General features: G+C 38.6%; 1 protein-coding gene and 1 pseudogene across 3 annotated transcripts in view; one reads left to right on the top strand and one right to left on the bottom strand.

Moving 5' to 3' along the window:
- GRAMD1C (GRAM domain containing 1C) overlaps positions 1-21,963 on the top strand; it is a 105,506-nt gene that overhangs the window by 6,201 nt on the left and 77,342 nt on the right. For 2 of the 3 annotated variants that reach the window (XM_050778792.1, XM_050778793.1), the window contains one exon: positions 21,622-21,706. In XM_050778792.1, coding sequence (XP_050634749.1) covers positions 21,622-21,706 — 85 coding nt within the window. Of the gene's footprint in view, positions 1-21,621; positions 21,707-21,963 lie in introns of those variants that run through there. The other variant, XM_050778794.1, reaches the window with a different exon arrangement.
- Positions 4,633-5,147, bottom strand: LOC126947786 (40S ribosomal protein S10-like; annotated as a pseudogene).

Here is a 21,963-nt window from a genome sequence, read left to right as displayed (position 1 = left end):
AAAAAATTCATTCCTGTGCCTAAAGAAAGTTTAGCAATGTTCAACCTATAGTGTATAATGACTGTAAGATGGTTTTAAAGTTAGAAGCTACGCATTGTTTCCATTGTGTTCACTCGGTTGTGTAATCTGGATGTGCTTCAGGTTTCCTCACTGTAAAATGAGACTACTGCTTGTTGATTACGCACATTAAGATCTTAGAGTCTTTCTGGAAGAACAACACTTCTGTATGTTACAAATGCTAACATTTATTATATTAAAGAACTCATTCTAAGTCTAGCAATTCCTATGAGAGTTATGAACTGTTTGATAGAATCTGGTATGATACAACTATAAGTGAAAATTGTATAGGATGGTAAGGCCTGTATACTTCCAATTAGTTCATTAGAAAGCTGATCTCTTGGCTGGGTGTGATAGCTCATGCCTGTAATCCCAGCATTTTGGGAGGCTGAGGTGGGCAGATTGCTTGAGCCCAGGAGTTTGAGACCAGCCTGGGCAACATGGCAAAACCCAGTCTCTACAAACAAACAAACTAACAAAAATTAGCCAGGTGTAGTGGCACATGCCTACAGGCTACATCCCAGAGAGAGACCCTGCCTCAAAAAAAAAAAAAAAAAAAAAAAAAGCTCATCTTTTGAGGATAAGATATCCTTGGTAGCAGATTTTCTTATAAGTTTAGAGTAGGCCAAAAAAAGATTCATTAACAGTTTATAAAGATTAGTACAAGTACCATCATTCTGTTCATAATTAGCAGTTCAGTTCATTGAATCTTAATAGTTATTGAATCTTAATATGACTAAATGGTTTTGATTTCCTATTAAGAAACATGACATCATAAGTTTTTTTGAACTGTATTCCTTATTTTTATTTATTTATTTTTTTGAGACGGAGTCTTGCTGTCACCCAGGCTGGAATGCAGTGGTACGATCTTGGCTCACTGCCAGCTCTGCTTCCCAGGTTCATGCCATTCTCCTGCCTCAGCCTTCCCAGCAGCTGGGACCACAGGCGCCTGCCACCATGCCCAGCTAATTTTTTGTATTTTTAGTAGAGATGGGGTTTCACTGTGTTAGCCAGGATGGTCTTGATCTCCTGACCTCGTGATCTGCCCGCCTTGGCCTCCCAAAGTGGTGGGATTACAGGTGTGAGCCACTGCACCCAGCTTGAACTGTATTCTAAGGAAAATATTTAATTGCTAAGAAATATATGAAAATAACAACACATCCTAAAAAAAGTCATCTCTATTGACTATTATTTTTGATCACATTTAGAAAAGGTTTATGACAATATTGTAGTTTTATGACCTTTACGCACTAATTTTTTTTTTTTTTTTGAGATGGAGTTTTGCTCTTGTCACCCAGGCTGGAGTGCAATGGTATGATCTCCAGTCATTGCAATCTCCGCCTCCTGGGTTCAAGTGATTCTCCAACCTCAGCCTCCCAAGTAACTGGGATTACAGGTGCCCGCGACCACATCCAGCTAATTTTTGTATTTTTAGTAGAGACGGGGTTTCATCATGTTGGCCAGGCTGGTCTTGAACTCCCGACCTCAGGTGATCCGTCTGCCTCAACCTCCCAAAGTGCTGGGATTACAGGCGTGAGCCACTGCGGCCGGCCCCTGCTCTGATTTATTTTATAGCTTACGTTATAGATTGGGGAACCTTCATAGGTTTAAGGACTATCTGCAGGGCTAAGTAGTTACTATGATTACTATTGAGGTAGTTACTCTACTAGTGACAGACTTAAAGCAAGAAAAATGGTAATGCAAGAAAAGGAAAAAGCAAAGGAATGAGAGAATTTAGAAATAGGAGAGGAAAAAAAGAGGGATGTGTTCTAGATCCTTGCTACTAAAGGTATAGTATGGGGGCCAGCAGATTTGGCATCATCTGATGGCAAATCAGAATTTTGGGCCCAACCTCAGACTTAGTGGATCACAATCTTCATTTTTCACAAGATTTTTAGGTGATTTACATTTACATTAAAGTTTGAGAAGCACTGATTTAGAGTGTCAGAGGTTTACTTTGGCTCTGTTTGGGCCCCTAAGCTGATTTCAAACACTTTATTTTAAGGACATTGTATATGAATTCACATAGAATAGACCTAAAGAGAAGTACAGTATCTCATAAGTTTTACAAACTTTTCTACTGGTCAGTTACCCAGAAACCAGAACTATCAACAACTCAGAAGCAAACAAAAACAAACAAACAAAAAGACCCCACATAGCTGATATATCTGGTAATAGGAGAGATCCTCAAATCTTCATTTGGTGTTTCTTTAATATTTTTTTTTTTTGCTATATTTTTATAAGCTTAAATAAACTGAATAGGATATTGAAGGTAGGGAAATTAGTTGGTAATAACACATAGATACCAGCAAGAAATGATAGTAGAAACTCAAAAAAAGTGAAGAAACCTAGACCTTTGTTTTTTTATTTTTAAATTTTTTTACTGCTATCTCTTTTATTCTCTCTCATCATTCAAGTTTGTTCAAAACATTACAAGAGGCATGAAAGGAAAAATAATTGCATTTTTAAAACTCCATCTGTCCAAAATATAACATATGAAACCATGCCATTATATCTTAGAAAATAAAAGCATTCAAAGTGAATTTGATATCCAAGTTCAAGATGAAGACTAACCTCAAAGTATGGCGTGTGCAATGAAACCTAGACCTTTTCACGTGGAGGCCAAAGGTCTGTGCAACTAAGTTGGCTCTAAATAGTACTGTAGCTGGTAGAAATGATGTTTTAAAAGTCTGGAAAATAAATAATTCATTTTTTCTCTGCCATTTAAAATCCATCAGCATCTACCACGACTCTACCATGTTGCCTTTGTTTTCTTCATTCTCCCCCAAATAAAGAAGGTATTGAAGAAACACAAATATGATGGGGAGTTCACTGAGGGGTCTAAAATTAACACAAGGAAGACAAGCCAGGCATTGTAGCACATGCCTGTAGTCCCAGCTGCTCAGGAGGCCTGAGAAAGGGGATCACTTGAGCCCGGGAGTTTGAATCCAGCCTAGGCAATATAGTGAGACCTCATCTCTAAAACAAACAAATGAAAATAAAACACAAGGAAGACAAGTAGCATAACAGGAATGTATTCATAAGGCACATGACCTGGTATTTAAGCAAATAATTAGGGATGTCAGAGCCAGTTCACTGGAATACCCACGGAATCTAGAGTTGTGCTTTTTCACTTTAGAGAGGTTTCTAGCAAAAGAATGGATAACTTTAAAAAGTACTGGTATTTAAAGAGTTAAGCTACAGGGATCTGGGAAGTTCACTAATGTAGAATAATTCATATGCTCTAGCCCGGCTAAATCAGTTGTTCCACAGTAGTGAATTTAGAGGGCAGCATGGTATAACTGAACACATTGGAGACTGGGAACAAAACATCTGGAGTAGAGTCTCTGCTCTGCATCTGGTGATTTCAGGGTGTGGTCATCTTGAGTATGTTGCATAACCTGTCTCACCTCAGTTACCTCACCTATAAAACTAGAGATTGGGTCACGGTATTACAACACTGGTCTGTCTTGAATCAGTAGTAACCTCACTCTGTTTAACAGATTGGCTAATAAGTGCCTTTCTGACAGTAAGACTAATTTAAATAATAAGGATGAACTCTCCATGGCTATTGATAGTGAGCAACGGCTTCAGATTTTCAGATTTTCTATTTCAATTCTGTAGTATAAAGATAGGAATCTTAGTTGTTGTATTTGTTTCATTTTTTTATTTTAAAATATTGGGCCAAACATTGTGGCTCATGCTTATAATCCCAACACTTTGGGAGGCCAAAGTGGGAGGATCACTTGAGGCCAGGAGTTTGAAATCAACCTGAGCAACATAGTAAGACCCCCATCTCAACAAAACAAAATAAATATTAGCTGGCTGTGGTGGCTTGCACCTGTAGTCCCAGCCACTTGGGAGGCTGACATGGAAGGATTGCTTGAGTCCAGGATTTGAGGTTATGGTGCACTGTGATCATGCCACTGCACTGCAAATTAGGCGACAGAGAGAGACACTGTCTCAAAAAAAAAAAAAAAAAAAAAAAAAAAAAAAAAAAAAAAAAAAATTCTAGTATGTGGGAAGTGAGTTTTATTATTACCTTTTAAACCCTAATGAAACAATAAAAATTATGTGAAATGATGCAATGAAATTTAAAATACAGTTAATGGCAAATATTTATGCTTTTGCCCATTAACTTAGTAAAAAAAATATATAGTAAAAGGTAAAACAAACAAAAAAACCCTTAAAAAGAAAGACTTATTTTCTTCTTGGCTAGAGTAATAGTATATTCCATGTGGATTAAGATCGCAGAGGCAAGGCAGACAGAGATCTGCAGCAGAGGTATTTGTTTAGTGCAACTTCTGTTAGTGATCTAGAGTAAGCAACCATTGGGAGTAGAAAATAGCCTTTGAGATTATTCATTGTGTATGTTCAGAAGATGACATACTGACCTGGGATTTTTTAATAGAAGTAATAGTGCTTTGGATAAGGTAGTTAATATTATATATTCTTTTGTGCTTTGATATTTCATTAATATTAAGTTCTTTAAAAATATTTGTCAATTGTATATACTTTTTTTTTTTTTTTTTTTTTGCTGTGAGTTTATTCAATGCAAAATAATCCTCTCCATTTTTACTGAGGTGTCTGACCATGTTCACGACCAAATCTGCCTTTAAACTGGAATTCGGTTGCTGACCCAGCCCCAACCTCGACTTTTTTGTCGGCACCAGGGGGCAGAGGACTCCATCTGTAGGTATCTCTGTCAACTTCCCCTTTTGTGAGTCTTGCAGGTCGCTCACCCTCCAGACCTTTAGGCCGAGGCCTGCCAGTCTCTGGACGGCTGCAGCGTAGGGTGGCAGGCACAATCTCTGGGGCAGATAAAGGTAATGGCAGAGATACTAGATGCCCTCATTGGTAAGGTACCAGTAGAAATGTCTTCAGGCAAACTGTTCCTTCATGTAGCCTCGGGACTTGAGAGACTGCATGGCCTTCATGACATGAAGGTTGGGCACATTCTTGTCTGCCAGCTCCAGGTATTTAGGCATGTGGACATCCTTCTTGGCCACCATAACTCCCTCCTTAAAAAGGAGTTCATAAATGGCAATCTGGTTCTTCCTAGGCATGAACATCTCCGCAGCTGTAGGGTCCGGGGCTGGGGCTGGAAAGGCTATACTTACTTACTTTATTTATTTATTTATTTTTTTGAGATGGAGTCTCGCTCTGTCGCCCAGGTTGGAGTGCAGTGGCGCGATCTCAGCTTACTGCAAACTCCACCTCCCGGGTTCACGCCATTCCCCTGCCTCATCCTCCTGAGTAACTGGGACTGCAGGTGCATGCCACCACACTCGCTAATTTTTTGTATTTTTAGTAGAGACGGGGTTTCGCCGTGTTGGTCGGGGTGGTCTCGATCTCCTGACCTCGTGATCCGCCCGCCTCGGCCTCCCAAAGTGCTGGGATTACAGGCATGAACCACTGCGCCTGGCCTATACTTACTTCTTTAATAGCAGATTTAGCTAATCATTGTAATTTTAAAGTGGAGGGATTTGTAAAGTTTTCTGAAATGCGTAACTAAAATTAAGTTTGCTCAGGGGTCCTTTGTGTGTTCTTCTTTGAATAATTGTTTATTAGAAAATCTTGAAAAGTGTGCATAAAGAAGATAGGAGATCTCAGATTCCTCAGGTCTTTGATTTAGGAAGGGAAGTAGAAAAAAAGATGGAGTAGGAGAATTTTAAAAAAGATGAGAGTTCAAATTGATTATTTGTTGTATTTTTTTGTTTTAAAACATTTTAAGAATAAACAGATTTTCAAGCATTGTCTACATATATGCAAAGAACAACTAGTATACTTAGGTTTTAATAGAAAATATTTATATTTGAATTTTTCTAGGTAATAGTCAAGTTTTCTTCCTTTCTTCCTTTCTTTCTTTCTTTCATCACTCTGTTGCCCAGGCTGGAGTGCAGTGCTGTGATCTCAGCTCACTGAAACCTCCATCTCCTGAGTTCAAGTGATTCTCCTGCCTGACCCTCCTGAGTACTTGGGACTACAGGCGGGCGCCACCAACTGGGCTAATTTATATATTTTTTAGTAGAGATAGGGTTTCACCATGTGAGCCAGGCTGGTCTCCAGCTCCAGACCTCAGGTGATCCATCCACCTCAGCCTCCCGAAGTGCTGGGATTGCAGGCCTGAACCACTGCGCCTGGCCAAGTTTTCTTTAACTGTGCAAAAAATCAGAAGTCTTTATTCTGTACTTTATTTATTTATTTATTTGAGGCACAGTCTCACTCTGTCACCCAGGCTGGAGTGCAGTGGCATGATCTTGGCTCACTGCAACCTCTGCCTCCTGGGCTCAAGTGCCTCAGCCTCCTGAGTAGCTGGGATGAGAGGCACGTAGCACCACTTCTGGCCTATTCTGTACTTTATCAGTAACTTATCCTGGTCACATTATTTATAAGTAAATTTTTCTACTTAGAAGTAGGGGATAAAACTGGTTTATTTTTTTGCCACAAATCTGATTTATACATACGTAGTAAGGATTAATTAATGTTGTACTATTAAAGAAAATCCCAAGAGGATTAATTAGTATGCTTGTAACATACTTTGGCAACTGGGGAGAATAGGTTTCCTGTAATCATGTTGTCCTCCACAACAGCATGTCTTGGATTTATTCAAGCTTATAAAGGATATTTCAGATTTTTACTTTGGTGACTGATAAAAAATAATAAACTCATTTTCTAATTTATATTGGATGAAAAAAACATTTTATTCGATTTGAAAAATTTTAAGTATAGTTAAGATGCTGCTTGATAAACCTAGATGTCTTTTAACAGCTTTAGGTTAAATTGTAAAGGAATAAAAACCAACACTTCCAGCAAAATGAGAAGGGGACTATTTAAATGCTCTTCTGCTAAAGGTACCTAGCAATGCTGGATGAAATGTTTCAAACTTTTTTTTTAATAATGCATGTCTTGGCTCACAAAACAGCAAGGGAAATACACCTAAGGGATTAAAAAAAAAAAAAAAAAAAAAAAAAAAGAGGGAACTGATTACCAGAGTTGTAAGCCCCTGAGCTAATGCTGAGGTACCCCTGAGGAATTTGCTCAGCATTACTGGCCATGCTGTGATAGGAGATAGGAGATACCTTGAACTTGTGTGAGCTGGAACTGAGAACTGTTTATAAAGCCAGACTCCCATACCCTCTGTGAAATACAGACCAAAAAAATCCACTACATCCACAGGTTGAAGACAAGGAAGCTTGTCTGTCTAAGCCCGGGCTTAGGGTGGGAGTGGGGGTAGTTTCTCCTGAGAATATGTAACTATAATCCATCTCTAAATGTAGTCCATCTCTCATGAAGTTTTGGTGCTTGGATTTAGTACTCTATAAGTGAGCAGAAAGAGATTCAATAAATAGCGTATTTGACCCTCCAAAACTTCGTATAATAAAACTATACCAAATAAAGACTATAAAAGTCATATGCTATTGTAAAGACAATAGAAGGAATTAAAAGTATTATAAATGGATAGGAAATTCTCGAGAACACCAGGCAGATTTGAAAAAATAATCAAATACAGCTTCTAGAAATGAAAAATATGTCATTGAAAGAATAGTAATTAATGCAGAGGGCTTGGGAAATGGACACCAAAGAGAGATCAGTAAACTGAAAGATATATACGCATTAGGAAATTACTCAAATTGTATCACTGAGAGATAAAGAAAGTGTGAAAGAGAGCAGTTTAAGATGTAAAGGAAATAGTAGAGAAGTCCATTATGAATCTTATAGCAATTTCAGAAGATGAACACAGAGTATGAGCAAGAGGCAATATTCAAAGAGAATGTGCATGAAACATTTTCACTCAAGAGGAAGGGTTTCATAATCAGGAATTGCAGTGAGCTGCTCACAGGATAAATTAAAAAGTATGTGAGCAGAGACATTATTATCTTAAAAGTGGCAAAGGTAGATATACATGAATTAAGAAATGAATGGTCTTATTTATTCATTTATTAGAGTGTCTTCTATGCACGAGAATGTTCTAAGTGAACAGGATAGCCTCTCTACCACCCTGGATCTGGCAACAGAATGGGAGCTGCACAGTATATAAATAAACGAACATGTACTATATCAGGTAGTGATAGAAGCTATGAAGACAACAAAAGAATGTAAAGGTGTAGAGAATAACTTGGGAGGGAGTAGCATTTTTAGTTAGGATGGTCAGGAATAGCTTCTCTGAGGAAGTGCCATTAGAGAGAGGCTTAAATGATGGGGGCGGGTGAGAGAGGGAGACCACCAGTGAATCCTGGGAGGGAAGGGAAAGGGCAGTGGTGTTCTATGGAAAGGCCCTGAGGCCGGAATGAGATTGTCTTACTTGACAAATAGCCTGCTGAAGGGATTGCTATGGTCAGCGAGGGAACAAGAAAGATCAGGGATAATTATTCCTAGGTTTCTGGTCAGTGCAACTGGGTACATGGAAGTGCCATTTAGGAGAAGAAAAGACTGAGAGAGAAGCAGGTTCTGGCATGTGGAGAAATGAAGAGTTTTTTTTGTAACTGAGGCGGCAATGCATATTTGATGTATGGATAGAAAGGTCAGGTGGGCTATTGAATGTACTACTCGAATCTTAGGGGAGAGATTGGAGCCAGAAGTAAATTGAGAAGTTTCGAGTAGGCATGATACTTAAAGACAGACTTATGAAGACTGGATCAGATCACTTAGGGAGAAAATATGGATAGAGAAGAGAAGTGGACTCTCCAGTGTCAAAACTTCAGGTGGTGGAGCAGAAAGTGGCAAAAGAAACAGAGATTTGGTTAGGAGATAGAAGAAAATCTTAAAAAGCGTGGTGTCCTCAAAGGCAAGTGAAGGAAGCCTTTCAAGGACAGTGATCTACTATGCTAGGTTGAGTTAGGTGCACCATGAGAGTTGGCCATTGGATTTGCAAGGTGGGGGTTGCTAAGGTCATTAAAAGTACAATGTAAGGGCAAAAACCTGACTAAAGTACCAGCTTTTGGACTGTTGTCCTAATCTTCCATTGTAAAATTTGACTTATGGTTATTTAAAGAAGGCCCAAAGGAAGAAAATGCACGTTTCATTAAAAACATATATACTTTTTTAAAGATCACCATATCAACATGAAAAAAATCTTTTGGAGGAAAAAACTACTAAGAAATTGCTTTACCAATAAATTAACATATTTAATAAATGACATAGAGAATATGGAAATTAACTAGAACAGTGATATGTTACTGGGATATTTATTAAGTCTTCAACCTAAGTATAGCCCTTTGATTATCTAGGGCAATGAGATATTTAAATAGCACATAAAAAACAAATCTAAGATAATACAAAATTTCTAGCTCTACCTGCCTTTCCAAAAAACCTTTATTAGATACGATCTGTGCACTTTAAAACAGTGACACTGAGGGGGGCATGGTGGCTCATGGCTGTAATCCCAGCAATTTGGGAGGCCGAGGCAGGCGGATCACCTGAGGTCGGGAGTTTGAGACCAGCCTGACCAACATGGAGAAACCCTGTCTCTACTAAAAATACAAAATTAGCTGGGTGTGGTGGCGCATGCCTGTAATCCCAGCTACTTGGGAGGCTGAGGCAGGAGAATTGCTTGAACCTGGCAGGTGGAGGTTGCAGTGAATTGAGATCATGCCATTGCAGTCCAGCCTGGGTAACAAGAGCAAAACTCCGTCTCAAAAACAAACAAAAAACATAACAAAACAAAAACAGTTACACTGAATCCTATGAGCTACATGGGAGGGTGACTTTCTATCACCTTAGTAATACTTTGATCAATAATTAAGTGATTTTGGCCAGACATGGTGGCTCATGCCTGTAATCCCAGCACTTTGGGAGGCCAAGGTGGGCAGATCTGTTGAGGCCAGGAGTGCGAGATCAGCCTGGCCAACATGGCAAAACCCCCTCTCTAATAAAAATTAAAAAATTAGCTGGGCATGGTGGTGCGCTCCTGTAATCCCAGCTACTCGGGAGGCTGAGGTGGGAGAATTGCTTGAACCCAGGAGATGGAGGTTGCAGTGAGCCAAGATCACACCATTGTACTCCAGCCTGGGCGACAGAGTGAGACTCTGTCTCAGAAAATAATAATAATAAAAATAAAATCATAGTAATAATAATTAAGTGATTTTAATTGCATTATTTCTCTGGAGAAGATGTGAGTAAGTAAAGTGGCCTAAAGGTAAGTGGTTGGAAGAAGGGGAAAATGGTGTGGTGTATTGACCTCTGAATCAGCTTTAAACATTTTCCCCTCTTATATAGAATTAACACTTTAAAAAAATTTTGTTTTTTGAGACAGCCTTGCTCTGTCACCCTGGCTGGAGTTCAGTGGTGTGATCTTGGCTCACTGCAACCTCTGTCTCCCAGGTTCAAGCAGTTCTCCTTGTCTCAGCCTCCCGAGTAGCTGGGATTATAGGCGCCTGCCACCGCACCCAGCTAATTTTTGTATTTTTTAGTAGAGATGGGGTTTTGCCATGTTGGCCAGGATGGTCTTGAACTCCTGACCTCAGGTGATCTGTCCACCTCGGCCTCCCAAAGTGCTGGGATTACAGGTGTGAGCCACCGTGTCCAGCCTGTATTCCTATTTTTTAAGAATTTTTATCACAAATAGATGTTGAATTTTGTCAAATATTATTCCTATAACAAGTGATATGATTGTATAATTTTTAAAAGCATGTTCATATGGTGGGTTACATTGATTGATTTTTGAATATTGAACCAGCCTTGGATGCTGGAATAAACTCCACTTGGTCATGTTATATAATTCTTTTTATTTATGGCTGAATTCTATTTGCTAATATTTTGTTAAGGATTTTTTATCTACATACATGAGGGATATTGTTCTGTAATTTTCTGTTTTTTGAAATGTCTTTAGCTGGTTTGGTATCGGGGTAATACTAGCTTCATACAATGAACTGGGAAGTGCTCCCTCTTGTTCTGTTTTTTGGAGAGATTGTATAGAATTAGTTTTTTTAATGTTTTGTAGAATTCTCCAGTAAAACTTTCTGGACCTGGAGATTTCTTTCTTGGGAAATTTTAAATTGTGAACTTAATTTCCTTAATTTGTAATGGTGGTTTGTGTTTTTTGATAATCAATTTCATCTAAATTGTCATATTTACATGTGTAGAGTTCTTTTGTTTGTTTTGTTTTTGAGACAGAGTCTCACTCTGTTGCCCAGGCTATAGTGCAGCGGCACGATCTCAGCTCACTGCAGCCTCCACCTCCCAGGTTCAAGTGATTCTCATGCCTCAGCCTCCCAAGTAGGTGGGATTACAGGTACATGCCTGTAATCCAAGTTACTTTTTTTTTTTTGAGACAGAGTCTTAATCTGTCACCAGGCTGGAGTCGCAGTGGTGCGATCTCGGCGCACTGCAACCCCTGGCTTCCAGGTTCAAGTAATTCCCCTGCCTTAGCCTCCTGAGTAGCTGAGACTACAGGCATGCTCCACCACACCTGGCTAATTTTTTGTATTTTAGTAGAGACAGGGTTTCACCATGTTGGCCAGGATGGTCTTGATCCCCTGACCTCGTGATCCACCGCCTCAACCTCCCAAAGTGCTGGGATTATAGGTATGAGCCACTGTGCCTGGCCTTCCAGCTACCTTTGTATTTTACTAGCTGGGATTTTGTGTTTTTAGTAGAGATGGGATTTTACCATGTTGGCCAGGGTAGTCTTGAACTTCTGACCTTAAGTGACCCACCCTCCTCGGCCTCCCAAAGTGTTTAAGATTACAGGTGTGAGCCACTGTGCCCGGCCTCATTACATGTGTAGAGTTCTTTATAGTATTTTGCTATATCCTTTTGAGTTCTGTCTACGGTGCTGACCCTGTTTTATTCCTGATATTGGTGGTTTGTGTCTTCTCTCTCTTTTTGGTCAGTCTTGCTAGAGGTTTTATCAATTTCATTATTTTTAAAGAATCAGCTCTTTGTTTTATTGATATTCTCCATTGTTTTTGTTTTAATTTCACTGATTTCTGCTCTTTTTTTATTTACATTTGCTTGAACTGGGTTTATTTTACTCTTTCTCTTCTAAGTTCTTGAGTTGGATGCTTAGATTATTTCAGACTTTTCCTTTTTTTCTAATGTGGGCATTTAGTGCTATAAATTTCTCTCTCATCTTTAGCTGTGTCCCACAAATTTTGTTATGTTACATTAATATTTTAATTTTCATCAGTTCAGTGTGTTATTTTATTTCCCTTGAGACTTTCTCTTTGACCTTTGACTCTCGATGGATTATCTAGAAGTGTGTTGTTTAGTTTCCAAGTGTTTGGAGATTTTGAGCTATTTTTCTATTATTGATTTCTAGTTTGATTTTATTATAGTCAGAAAATGTACACTGTATGGTTTCAGTTCTCTTAAATTTGTTGAGGTATGGCTGATTATATAGTCTATTTTGGTAATGTTCCAGGACAGTTGATGTTATTAGGTTTTAATATGCTTTGAAATACCGTAGAGAACCTAGATGAACTAGGCATATTTCCACAAAATACACAAATTACTGAAACAGACTCAAGAAGAAAGAGAAAATCTTAATAGACCTATGACAAGGAAAGAGATTGAATTAGTAAAAAAACAAAAACCAAAGAAACCGTCAGTCCTCAAAATTAAAATGACAACAACAGCAACTAACTTTTCACAAAGAAAAGCTCAGGATCAGATGACTTTACTGGTATATTCTACCAAATGTTTAAAGAACAATGAACACAAATCCTTCAAAAACTCTTCAACAAACCAGAAAAGGAGGCAACACTTCCCAGATTATTCTGTGAAGCCAGTATTACCTTGATTCCAAAACTAAAACTAATTGTAATTCTATACACTAGCAGTGAATATCCTTAACATGAAATTAAGAAACCAATTCCATTTACAGTGGTATCAAATGAATAAAATAGGAATTTTTTTTTTTTTTTTTTTTTTTTTTCTTTTTGAGACGGAGTCTTGCTCTGTCGCCCAGGCTGGAGTGTAGTGATGCAATCTTAGCTCACTGCAACCTCTTCCTCCTGGGTTCAAGTGATCGTCCTGCCTCAGCCTCTTGAGTAGCTAGGATTACAGCTGCGTGCCACCACGCCTGGCTAATTTTTGTATTTTTAGTAGAGACAGGGTTTCACCATGTTGGTCAGGCTGGTCTCAAACTCCTGACCTCATGATCTGCCTGCTTTGGACTCCCAAAGTGCTGAGATTACAGGTGTGAGCCACTGCGCCCGGCCAAGATAGGCATAAATTTAACAAAAGATGTGTAATACTTGTACACTGAAAATGACAAAACTTTTTTTTTTTTTTTTTTTTTTTTGAGACGGAGTCTCACTTTGTCACCCATGCTGGAGTGCAGTGGCCGGATCTCAGCTCACTGCAAGCTCCACCTCCTGGGTTTACGCCATTCTCCTGCCTCAGCCTCCCGAGTAGTTGGGACTACAGGCGCCTGCCACCTCGCCCGGCTAGTTTTTTGTAGTTTTTTTTTTTTTAGTAGAGACGGGGTTTCACCGTGTTAGCCAGGATGGTCTCGATCTCCTGACCTCGTGATTCACCCGTCTCAGCCTCCCAAAGTGCTGGGATTACAGGCTTGAGCCACCGCGCCCGGCCAAAAAATGACAAAACTTTATTGAAAGACTTTTAAAAAGACATTAATAATTGGAAAGGCATCCCATATTCATGGATTGGGAGGCTTTTTGTTGTTAATGATGGCAATACTCCTCAGACTAATCTATAGATTCAACACTATCCTGTCAAAATTCAAGTGGGCTTCTTTTGTAGAAATGGACAAGCAGTACCCAAGTCTCTATTGGAAGATGTACACTTCCTAATTTCATTGATTACTACAAAGCTACAATAATCAAGATAGTGTGGATGGCATAAAAATAGACTTATGGGCTGGGTGTAGTGGCTCACGCCTGTAATTCTAGCACTTTGGGAGTCCGAGGCAGGTGGATCACCTGAGGGCAGGAGTTCAAGACCAGCCTGGCCAACATGGTGAAACTCCGTCTCTACTGAAAATACAAAAAATTAGCTGGGCATGGTGGCAGGCACCTGTAATCCCAGCTACATGGGAGGCTAAAGCAGGAGAATCGCTTGAACCTGGGAGGCGGAGGATCCAGTGAGCCGAGATCGCACCACTGCACTCTAGCCTGGGCAACAAGAGCGAAACTCCATCTCAAAAAAAGAAAAAAATAATAGACTCATGTGTTAGTGGCGTAGAATTGAGAGTTCAGAAATAAACTCAAGTTTATGATCAATTGATTTTTGAGTGTCAAAACATCTTAATGAGGGAAAGAATAGTCTTTTCCACAAATGATACAACTAGATATATACATGCAAAGGAATGAATTTGGACCCTTACTTCACACCATATACAAGAATCCACTTGAAATTTATCATAGACCTACACGTGAGAGCTAAAACTAAAACTCTTGGAAGAAAACATAGGTTTAAATCTTCATGAAATTTGGATTAGGTAATCATTTCTTAGATATGACTTGAAAATCTCAAGTGACAAAAGAAAAAATAGATAAATTGGACCTCATTAAAATAGAGCCATGTTTGGTGGTGTGTGCCTGTCTTCCCAGCTACTTAGGAGGCTGAGGTGGGAGTTCGCTTGAGGCCAGGAGTTTGAGGCTGCATTGTGCTATGATCGTGCCTGGGGATAGCCACTGCCCTCCATCCTGGGCAACAAAGTGAGACCCCATTTCTAAAAAATAAAAAATAAAAATTTCTGTGCTTCAAGGAGTTCATTAAAAAAATGAAAAGATCACCTGCAGGATGAGAAAATATCCACAAATCAAATATTGGATAAGGGACTTGTACTAGAATGTATAAAGAACTCTTACAGCTGAATAAAAAGACAAACCAATTAAAAATGGCCAAAATGTGAATAGACATTTCTCCCGAGGCATACAAATACCCAATAAACACATGGAAACATGTCCGACATCAATAGTTATAAGGTAAATGCAATTCAGTACTATGATGGAAATGTCATTTTACACCCATTTGGATGGCTGTAGTAAGAAAGATAGACATTAGATTTGGTGAGGATGTGGTGAAGTTAAAACTCTCATACATTGCTGGTGGGAATGTAAAATGGTACAGGCATTTTGGAAAATGGTTTGGCACTTCCTAAAAATTTAAACAGAGTTACTATATGACCCAGCAATTCTTCTCTTAGGTATATACCCCAGAGAATTTAAGTATGTTCACATAAACATTTTTACATGAATATTCATAACAGCATTATTCATAATAAGCAGAAAGTTGAAACAACCCAAACATTAATCAATTGATGAATGCATAGATAAAATGTAGTATATTTGTATAATGAAATATTTTTCATCTATAAACTAGAATGAAGTAATGATTCATGCTGCAACATAGATGAACCTTGAATACCTACATAATGGTGGGTGATAGGCTACAGACACAAAGGGCCACAATAGTGCAATCAATGATATGCACTTTGTGTCTGTTCCATTAATATGAAATTTCCAGAATTAGCAAATCCATAGAGATAGAAAGTAGATTCGTGTTGTTATGACCTGGGTGGAGGGGGAAATGGAGAGTAATTGCTAATGGGTATAGGATTTCTTTTTGGCATGATAAAAGCTTTCTGGAATTATATAGTGGTAATGATTGCACAGTTTTGTGAGTATACCAATATCATTGACTTGTACATTGCAAAAGGATGAATTCTATAGTATGTGAATTATATCTTAATTTTTTAAAGTAAGTGCCTCGTTGGTATGGAACTCGGGCCTCAAGCAGCCCTGCTTCCATGATTTTGCTAGGTGCAGCCCATATCACTTCTGTCATGAGTTGCAGCTGCACACTGGTGCCTGTAGCTTTCCCAGGCAGATATTGCACTCTCCTCAGTGTTCTACCCTTTTGAGATCCCAGTGGTAGCCCTGACCCCACATTTCTGCTGAGCATTATTCTAGTGGAGGCTCTCTGTACCTCTCCCCCTGCAGAGGGTCCCTTTTAGCTATATTAATCTCCAGATAGTCTCTAGGTCCTCTTCTGAAAATGCTCTTTCATGCTCTACCACATGGTCAGGCTGTGAATTTTCCAAATTTTTATGCTCTGCTTTCCTTTCCATTATAAATTCTGTCTTTAAATAAGTATTCTCTCTCTCATTTTACTGTAAGTGGCTAAAAGCAGCCATGCAGCATGTTGAGTGCTTTGCTGCCTAGATACTTGTATTTTATTTTATTTTATTTTATTTTTGAGATGGAGTCTCACTCTGTCACCCAGGCTGGAGTGCAATGGGACGATCTCAGCTCACTGCAACCTCTGCCACCTGGGTTCAAGCGATTCTCCCTGCCTCAGCCTCCCAAGTAGCTGGGATTACAGGCATGCACCACCACGCCTGGCTAAGTTTTGTATTTTTAGTAGAGACGGGGTTTCACCATGTTGGCCAGGCTGGTCTTGAACTCCTGACCTCAGGTGATCTGCCCGCTTAGGCCTCCCAAATTGCTGGGATTACAGGCACAAGCCACGGCGCCGGCCTATTTTATTTTTTCTTTACAAAGTTGCTTAGATATTTCTTCTTCCAGAAATTATAGCTTTGGTAATTAAATTCTCTTTGGGTAATTAATCCAGACCCAGAGAGCACTCCCAAAAGATGGCATTAATCCCCTCAGCCCTCTCAGGTTTGGCTGTCTGCAAAGCCCTAGGACATGGATACAATGCCACCAAGTTCTTTGCTATTTTATATAATGACCTTTGCTCAATTCCCAATAAGATATTCCTCATTTCCATCAGAGACCTCTTCAGAATGGCCTTTACTGTCCACATTTCTATGGACGTTCTGTTCACAACCACTTAAGTAATCTCTAAGAAGTTCCAGACTTTCCCAGTCTTCTTGTTTTCTGAGCCCTCACCAGAATTTCTGTTAATGACCCATTTATAGCAATCTAGGCTTTTTCTAGCCTGCTCCTCCAAATTCTTCCAGCCTCTAACCATTACCCAGTTCCAAAGCTGCTACCACATTTTCAGGTATTGTAATAGCAACAACCCTACTTCTTGGTACCAATTTTCTGTCTTAGTCTGTTTTATGTTACTGTAACAGAACACCTAGACTGGGTAATTTATATAGAAAGGAGATTTATTTGGCTCATGGTTCTGGAGGATGGAAAGTTCAAGATCAGGTGGTCTCATCTGGCCAGGGTCTCATGTTGCATCATAATATGATGGATGCCATCACATGGTGGGAACACATTTGAAAGAGACAAAACATGAGAGGCAACCTTGCTTTATAATAACCTGCTCTTTTGGTAATTAATCCAGACCCAGAGAGCACTCCCGCAAGATGGTAATAAGTCCTTCATGAGGGATACCTCATGACCCAAATACCTCTTAAAGTTCCTACCACCTCTCAATACCATTCCATTGAGGACCAAGCCTCAACATGAGTTTTGGTGGGGACAAACCATATTCAAACTATAGCAACTACCAAACCTCGTTAAAAAATCTGCTTGTGAGGCTATGGAGTGTGCCACAGATACTGAATCACTGGGACTGTTCAGACTATTTTTGATTAGAAGCCAACTGTTAGGATTTTTGGACTGCAAGATAGTGGCTTATTGAGTTTTACTGTATTTACATATATAAATATGCACAAAAAAGTGTTCAAATCACTTAGAATAGGAAGATGCTATTTTCGAAAACGATTTTAGAGAACTACAAGAAAAGAAGAATTTGGGGTCTTTGAGGACAGAAACTTCAAATGTTAAATTTTTAAAAAATTTTTTATTGTTTCAAATACTGCATCTACCTCACTTTCTGCTGGGACTTCATTTACATGTGTGTTAGATCTCCTCACTGTATTATCAGTCTCTTATCCTTTATTCTCTATTTTCCATTATTTTTGTGGCAGCATTTTGAGTCCTAGAGTGATGTGTTCTTCCAGGGAGAATTTTCATATACAGCTGTCAAGCAATCTGGAATTGTCCCTTCCATTTGTAAGGATTAAGATGATTTGAAGTTGAGCTCCAGTCCTTGTGTTGTTGATCTCTGATTTTATTCTGTGTTCATAGAGAACATAGTTTTTGTGGCTTTAATCCTTTCAAATTTACTGAAACTTGTTTTGTGGCCTAGCATATGGTCTGTTCTGGAGAATGTTCCATGCATGTTTGAAAAAAATGTGTATTTTGCAGTTGTTGGATGGAGTGTTTTATAAATGCCAGTTAGGTGTGGTTGGTGGAAAATGTTCAAGTCTCTTATATCCTTGCTGGTTTTCTGTGTAGTCTTTCTATCAATTATTAAGAATGGGGTATTGATACCTCCAACGTATTGAATGGTCTGTTCTTACAGTTCTGTCATTTTTGCTTCAGGCATTTTGGGGCTCTGTTGTGGTATGCATTTATGATTATCTTCCTCATATATCGCTCCTTTTATTATTATGAAATCTCTCTTGGTCTAGCAGTATTTCAGCTAAAGAGTAATATAGCCACTCACATTCTCTTGTGATTACTGTTTGCATGGTATATCTTTTTCTCATCCTTTTGCTTTTAACCTTGTTGTGTTTTTGTAACTAAGGTGTGTGTCTCTTGTAGACAAAATATAGTTGGTTCTATGTTTTGACTGTTTCTGTGTTTATTCTATTTACATTGAATGTAGTTATAATATGGTTAGATTTACAAATAACCATTTTGCTATTTATGTTCCATATGTCTTATATCTTCTTTTGTTCTTCTGTTCCCCTTCTTTATGTGTCAAATACATATTTTTTAAGGTAGCATTTTAATTCCTTTTGATTTAAAATTTTTTGAGGGTTGTTTTTAGTGATTGCTTGAGAGAGTACAGTATTCTTCATCTTCATACCAATTTAATTCTGCTAAAATATTGAACCTTTGCTTCAACTAACGTTATTATCTTATAAACCCAGCAATACAGTGTTATGATTATTGCTTTGTAGACCCTTATGTCTTTTTTTTTTTTTTTTTTTTTTTTTTTTTTGAGAGAGTCTCACTCTTGCCCAGGCTGGAGTGCAGTGGCGTGATCTTGGCTCACTGCAACCTCCGCCCTGTGAATTCAAGCAATTCTCCTGCCTCAGCCTCCCGAGTAGCTGGGATTACAGGCGCCTGCCACCGTGCTCGGCTAGTTTTTTGTATTTTTAGTAGAGACAGGGTTTCACCATCTTGGCCAGACTGGTCTTGAATTCCTGATCTCATGATCCACCCGCCATGGTCTCCCAAAGTGCTGGGATTACAGGTGTAAGCCGCTGCGCCTGGCCGACCCTTATGTCTTTTTAAGATTTTAAGAGAGAAATGAGAAAATAGATTTACATAGTCTTTTAAAAATACCCTTGTATTTATACTTCTGGTGGTTTTAATTTCTTCTGGTGAATTTGAGTTATCATATGATATAATTTTCTTGCAGCTTGAAGGACTTCCTTTATTTTTAATTTTAATTTTAATTTTTTTGGAGACAGAGTCTCACTGTTGTCCAGGCTGGAGTGCAGTGGCACGATCTGGGCTTCCTGCAACTTCTGCATCTAGGGTTCAAAAGATTCTCCTGCCTCAGCCCCACGAGTAGCTGGAATCATAGGCATGCGCCACCACACCCAGCTAATTTTTGTATTTTAGTAGAGATGGGGTTTCACTGTTTTGGCCAGGCTGGTCTTGAATTATTGATCCACCCACCTTGGCCTTCCAAATTGCTGGAATTATAGGGATGCACGTGCCACGATGCCAGGCTCAGACTTCCTTTAGTATTTCTTGTAAAGCAGGTCTATTCCTTTCATTGTTAATGATGAGCAGTCACCTGCAAATTATACTGTTTTTCAACTGTATGTGATGAGTCAATTTTTTTCTTGCTCATTTCAGGATTTTTTCTTTGTTGTTCAGCAATTTGACTATGGTATGTCTTAGCATGACTCTGTGTTTATCTTGCTTGGGATTCATTGAGTTTCTTTGATGTATACATGAATGTTTTCCATAAAATTTAAACTTATGACCATGATTTCTTCAAATATATTTCTACCTTCCCCTTTTTCCTTCTGATACTCGCGTCACATGTATTTTGGTTCTTTTGATGCTATCCCACTGGTCTCTGAGAGTCTGTTCATTTTCTTAAATCTGTGTCCTTTCTGTTCTTCAATTTGATAATTTTTACTAATCTATCCCTAAGTTCACTTATTCTTTCTGTGCCATTTTGAATTTGCTGTTGAAACCCTCTAGTGAATTTTTTATTTGAGTGATTGTAGTTTTCAACCCCAGAATGTCCATTTGTTTCTTTACAATTTTTTGTAAAAAATCTGTTTGTTCTCTACTTGTTGAGTCATTGTTGTCATACTTTCCTTTAGTTCTTTAAGCATGGTTCTCTTTGTTTTTTGAACATATTTATAATAACTGATTTGATATCTTTGTCTGCTAAATTCAATGTCTGGGGATCCTCAAAGGCTATTTCTGTTTTCTGTTCTGTTTTTTCTTTCCTTAGTATGAGTCACACTTTCCTGTTTCTTTGCATATCTTATAATTTTTGTCGGAATATTGACAATTTAGGTAATATATTGTAGCGTCTCTGGATTCTGATTGCATTCCCTCCTGTCCCCCGTGGGTTGTCATTGCTGATTTTTGTTTGCTTGCTTGTTTAATAATTCGCCTAGAGTAAATCTATGAAATCTGTTTGCCCTGTGGCATGTGTCTGCTCTGTTTATTATTGTTTTTATTTTTAAGGCTGGCTTCCTAGGATCACCTCTTACGTCAGCCAGTGATGTACTCAATGTACTTAAATCTATAGAGCCAGTAAGGCTTTTCCCTTCTATTGACAGATCTGTGTGTAGATTGGGAAATGTATTCAAAGTTCTGGCCATTTAAAAGTGGCCATTTTTAAGTTTGTCCCAGTTTTTCATGTTCCCCTGAGACCTCTTGTGTCTCTGGCCAGGAAATGTGTGGATTGCTTAGGCTTTCTCTAGTTTGTATTATGCACATTGGAGCCTTTGTTCAGCCAGGAATATGTGACTAGTTTATCAAGTCCATCTATGGCTGCCTCTCCTTCAAGATCTTTCTAAGCTCCTTGCTAATCTCCCATTCTGCTTGCTCCAATTGTTGCTGCACTCTCACACTTGCTTGGATTGGTACAGAGTTTTCCCTTTCACTCCTGGGCACAGATTTTCTGCCTCCAATCCACATCACAGCTGAACCCTCTCTGTCAAGATAGCTGCCAGTTTTCATGACCTATTTCCACCCTCAAAGAACTACCACATAGACTTAACAGGTAAAGGAAGAAGGGTAATGGGAACAAACCCAGGAATGAGTGCCACAGACTTCCACCATCCTTACGTAAGTTCAGTGGATTTTCATGAACAAATACTTCTCAGTTGATTGTATTGTATGCCTTTGGTCAGTTTCCAGTCGTTTGAGATTATTATTTTTGACAGTTTTTTCCTAGTTATATATTTGTTTTTGCAGAGGGGATTACCAAAGTCCTCATCTCATCATGCTGGAAGTAATCTTCTTTGCTTCTTTTTGGTGTTTTTGAAATGTTTATATGGCTATTTATATAAGGACATACAAAATATTGCATAGAAAGCATATGATTTTAAATTCCACTTGATATTTATTTTCTAGGACACCATAATTACAATTAGACAGAAATATACTCTTTTTATTGTTGCAGATTTCAAGTTCCACCTATAAAGACAGGAATGAGGAATACAGAAGACAGTTCACACATCTACCTGATACAGAGAGGCTGATAGCAGGTAAAAAAGACAGAAATTTGCAAAACAAAAGTTTTATTGCCTCATTATAAAAATAGAACTATCCTCAGTGACAGTATATGTAATAACATTTAAGCTTTTATGCTAGACAGAATATAATTTTCAAGATAAGCATCATCCTTATGATCCAGCAATCCCATTTCTGGGTAGATATCCAAAAGAAAGGAAATCAATATATTGAAGAGATATCTGCACACTCATGTTTATTGTAGCACTCTTGACAATACTGAAGATATGGA

The sequence above is a fragment of the Macaca thibetana genome, chromosome 2 (genome assembly GCF_024542745.1).
Source record: "Macaca thibetana thibetana isolate TM-01 chromosome 2, ASM2454274v1, whole genome shotgun sequence".
Lineage (NCBI taxonomy): Eukaryota > Metazoa > Chordata > Mammalia > Primates > Cercopithecidae > Macaca > Macaca thibetana.
This window is presented reverse-complemented; position numbering and strand designations above follow the sequence as displayed.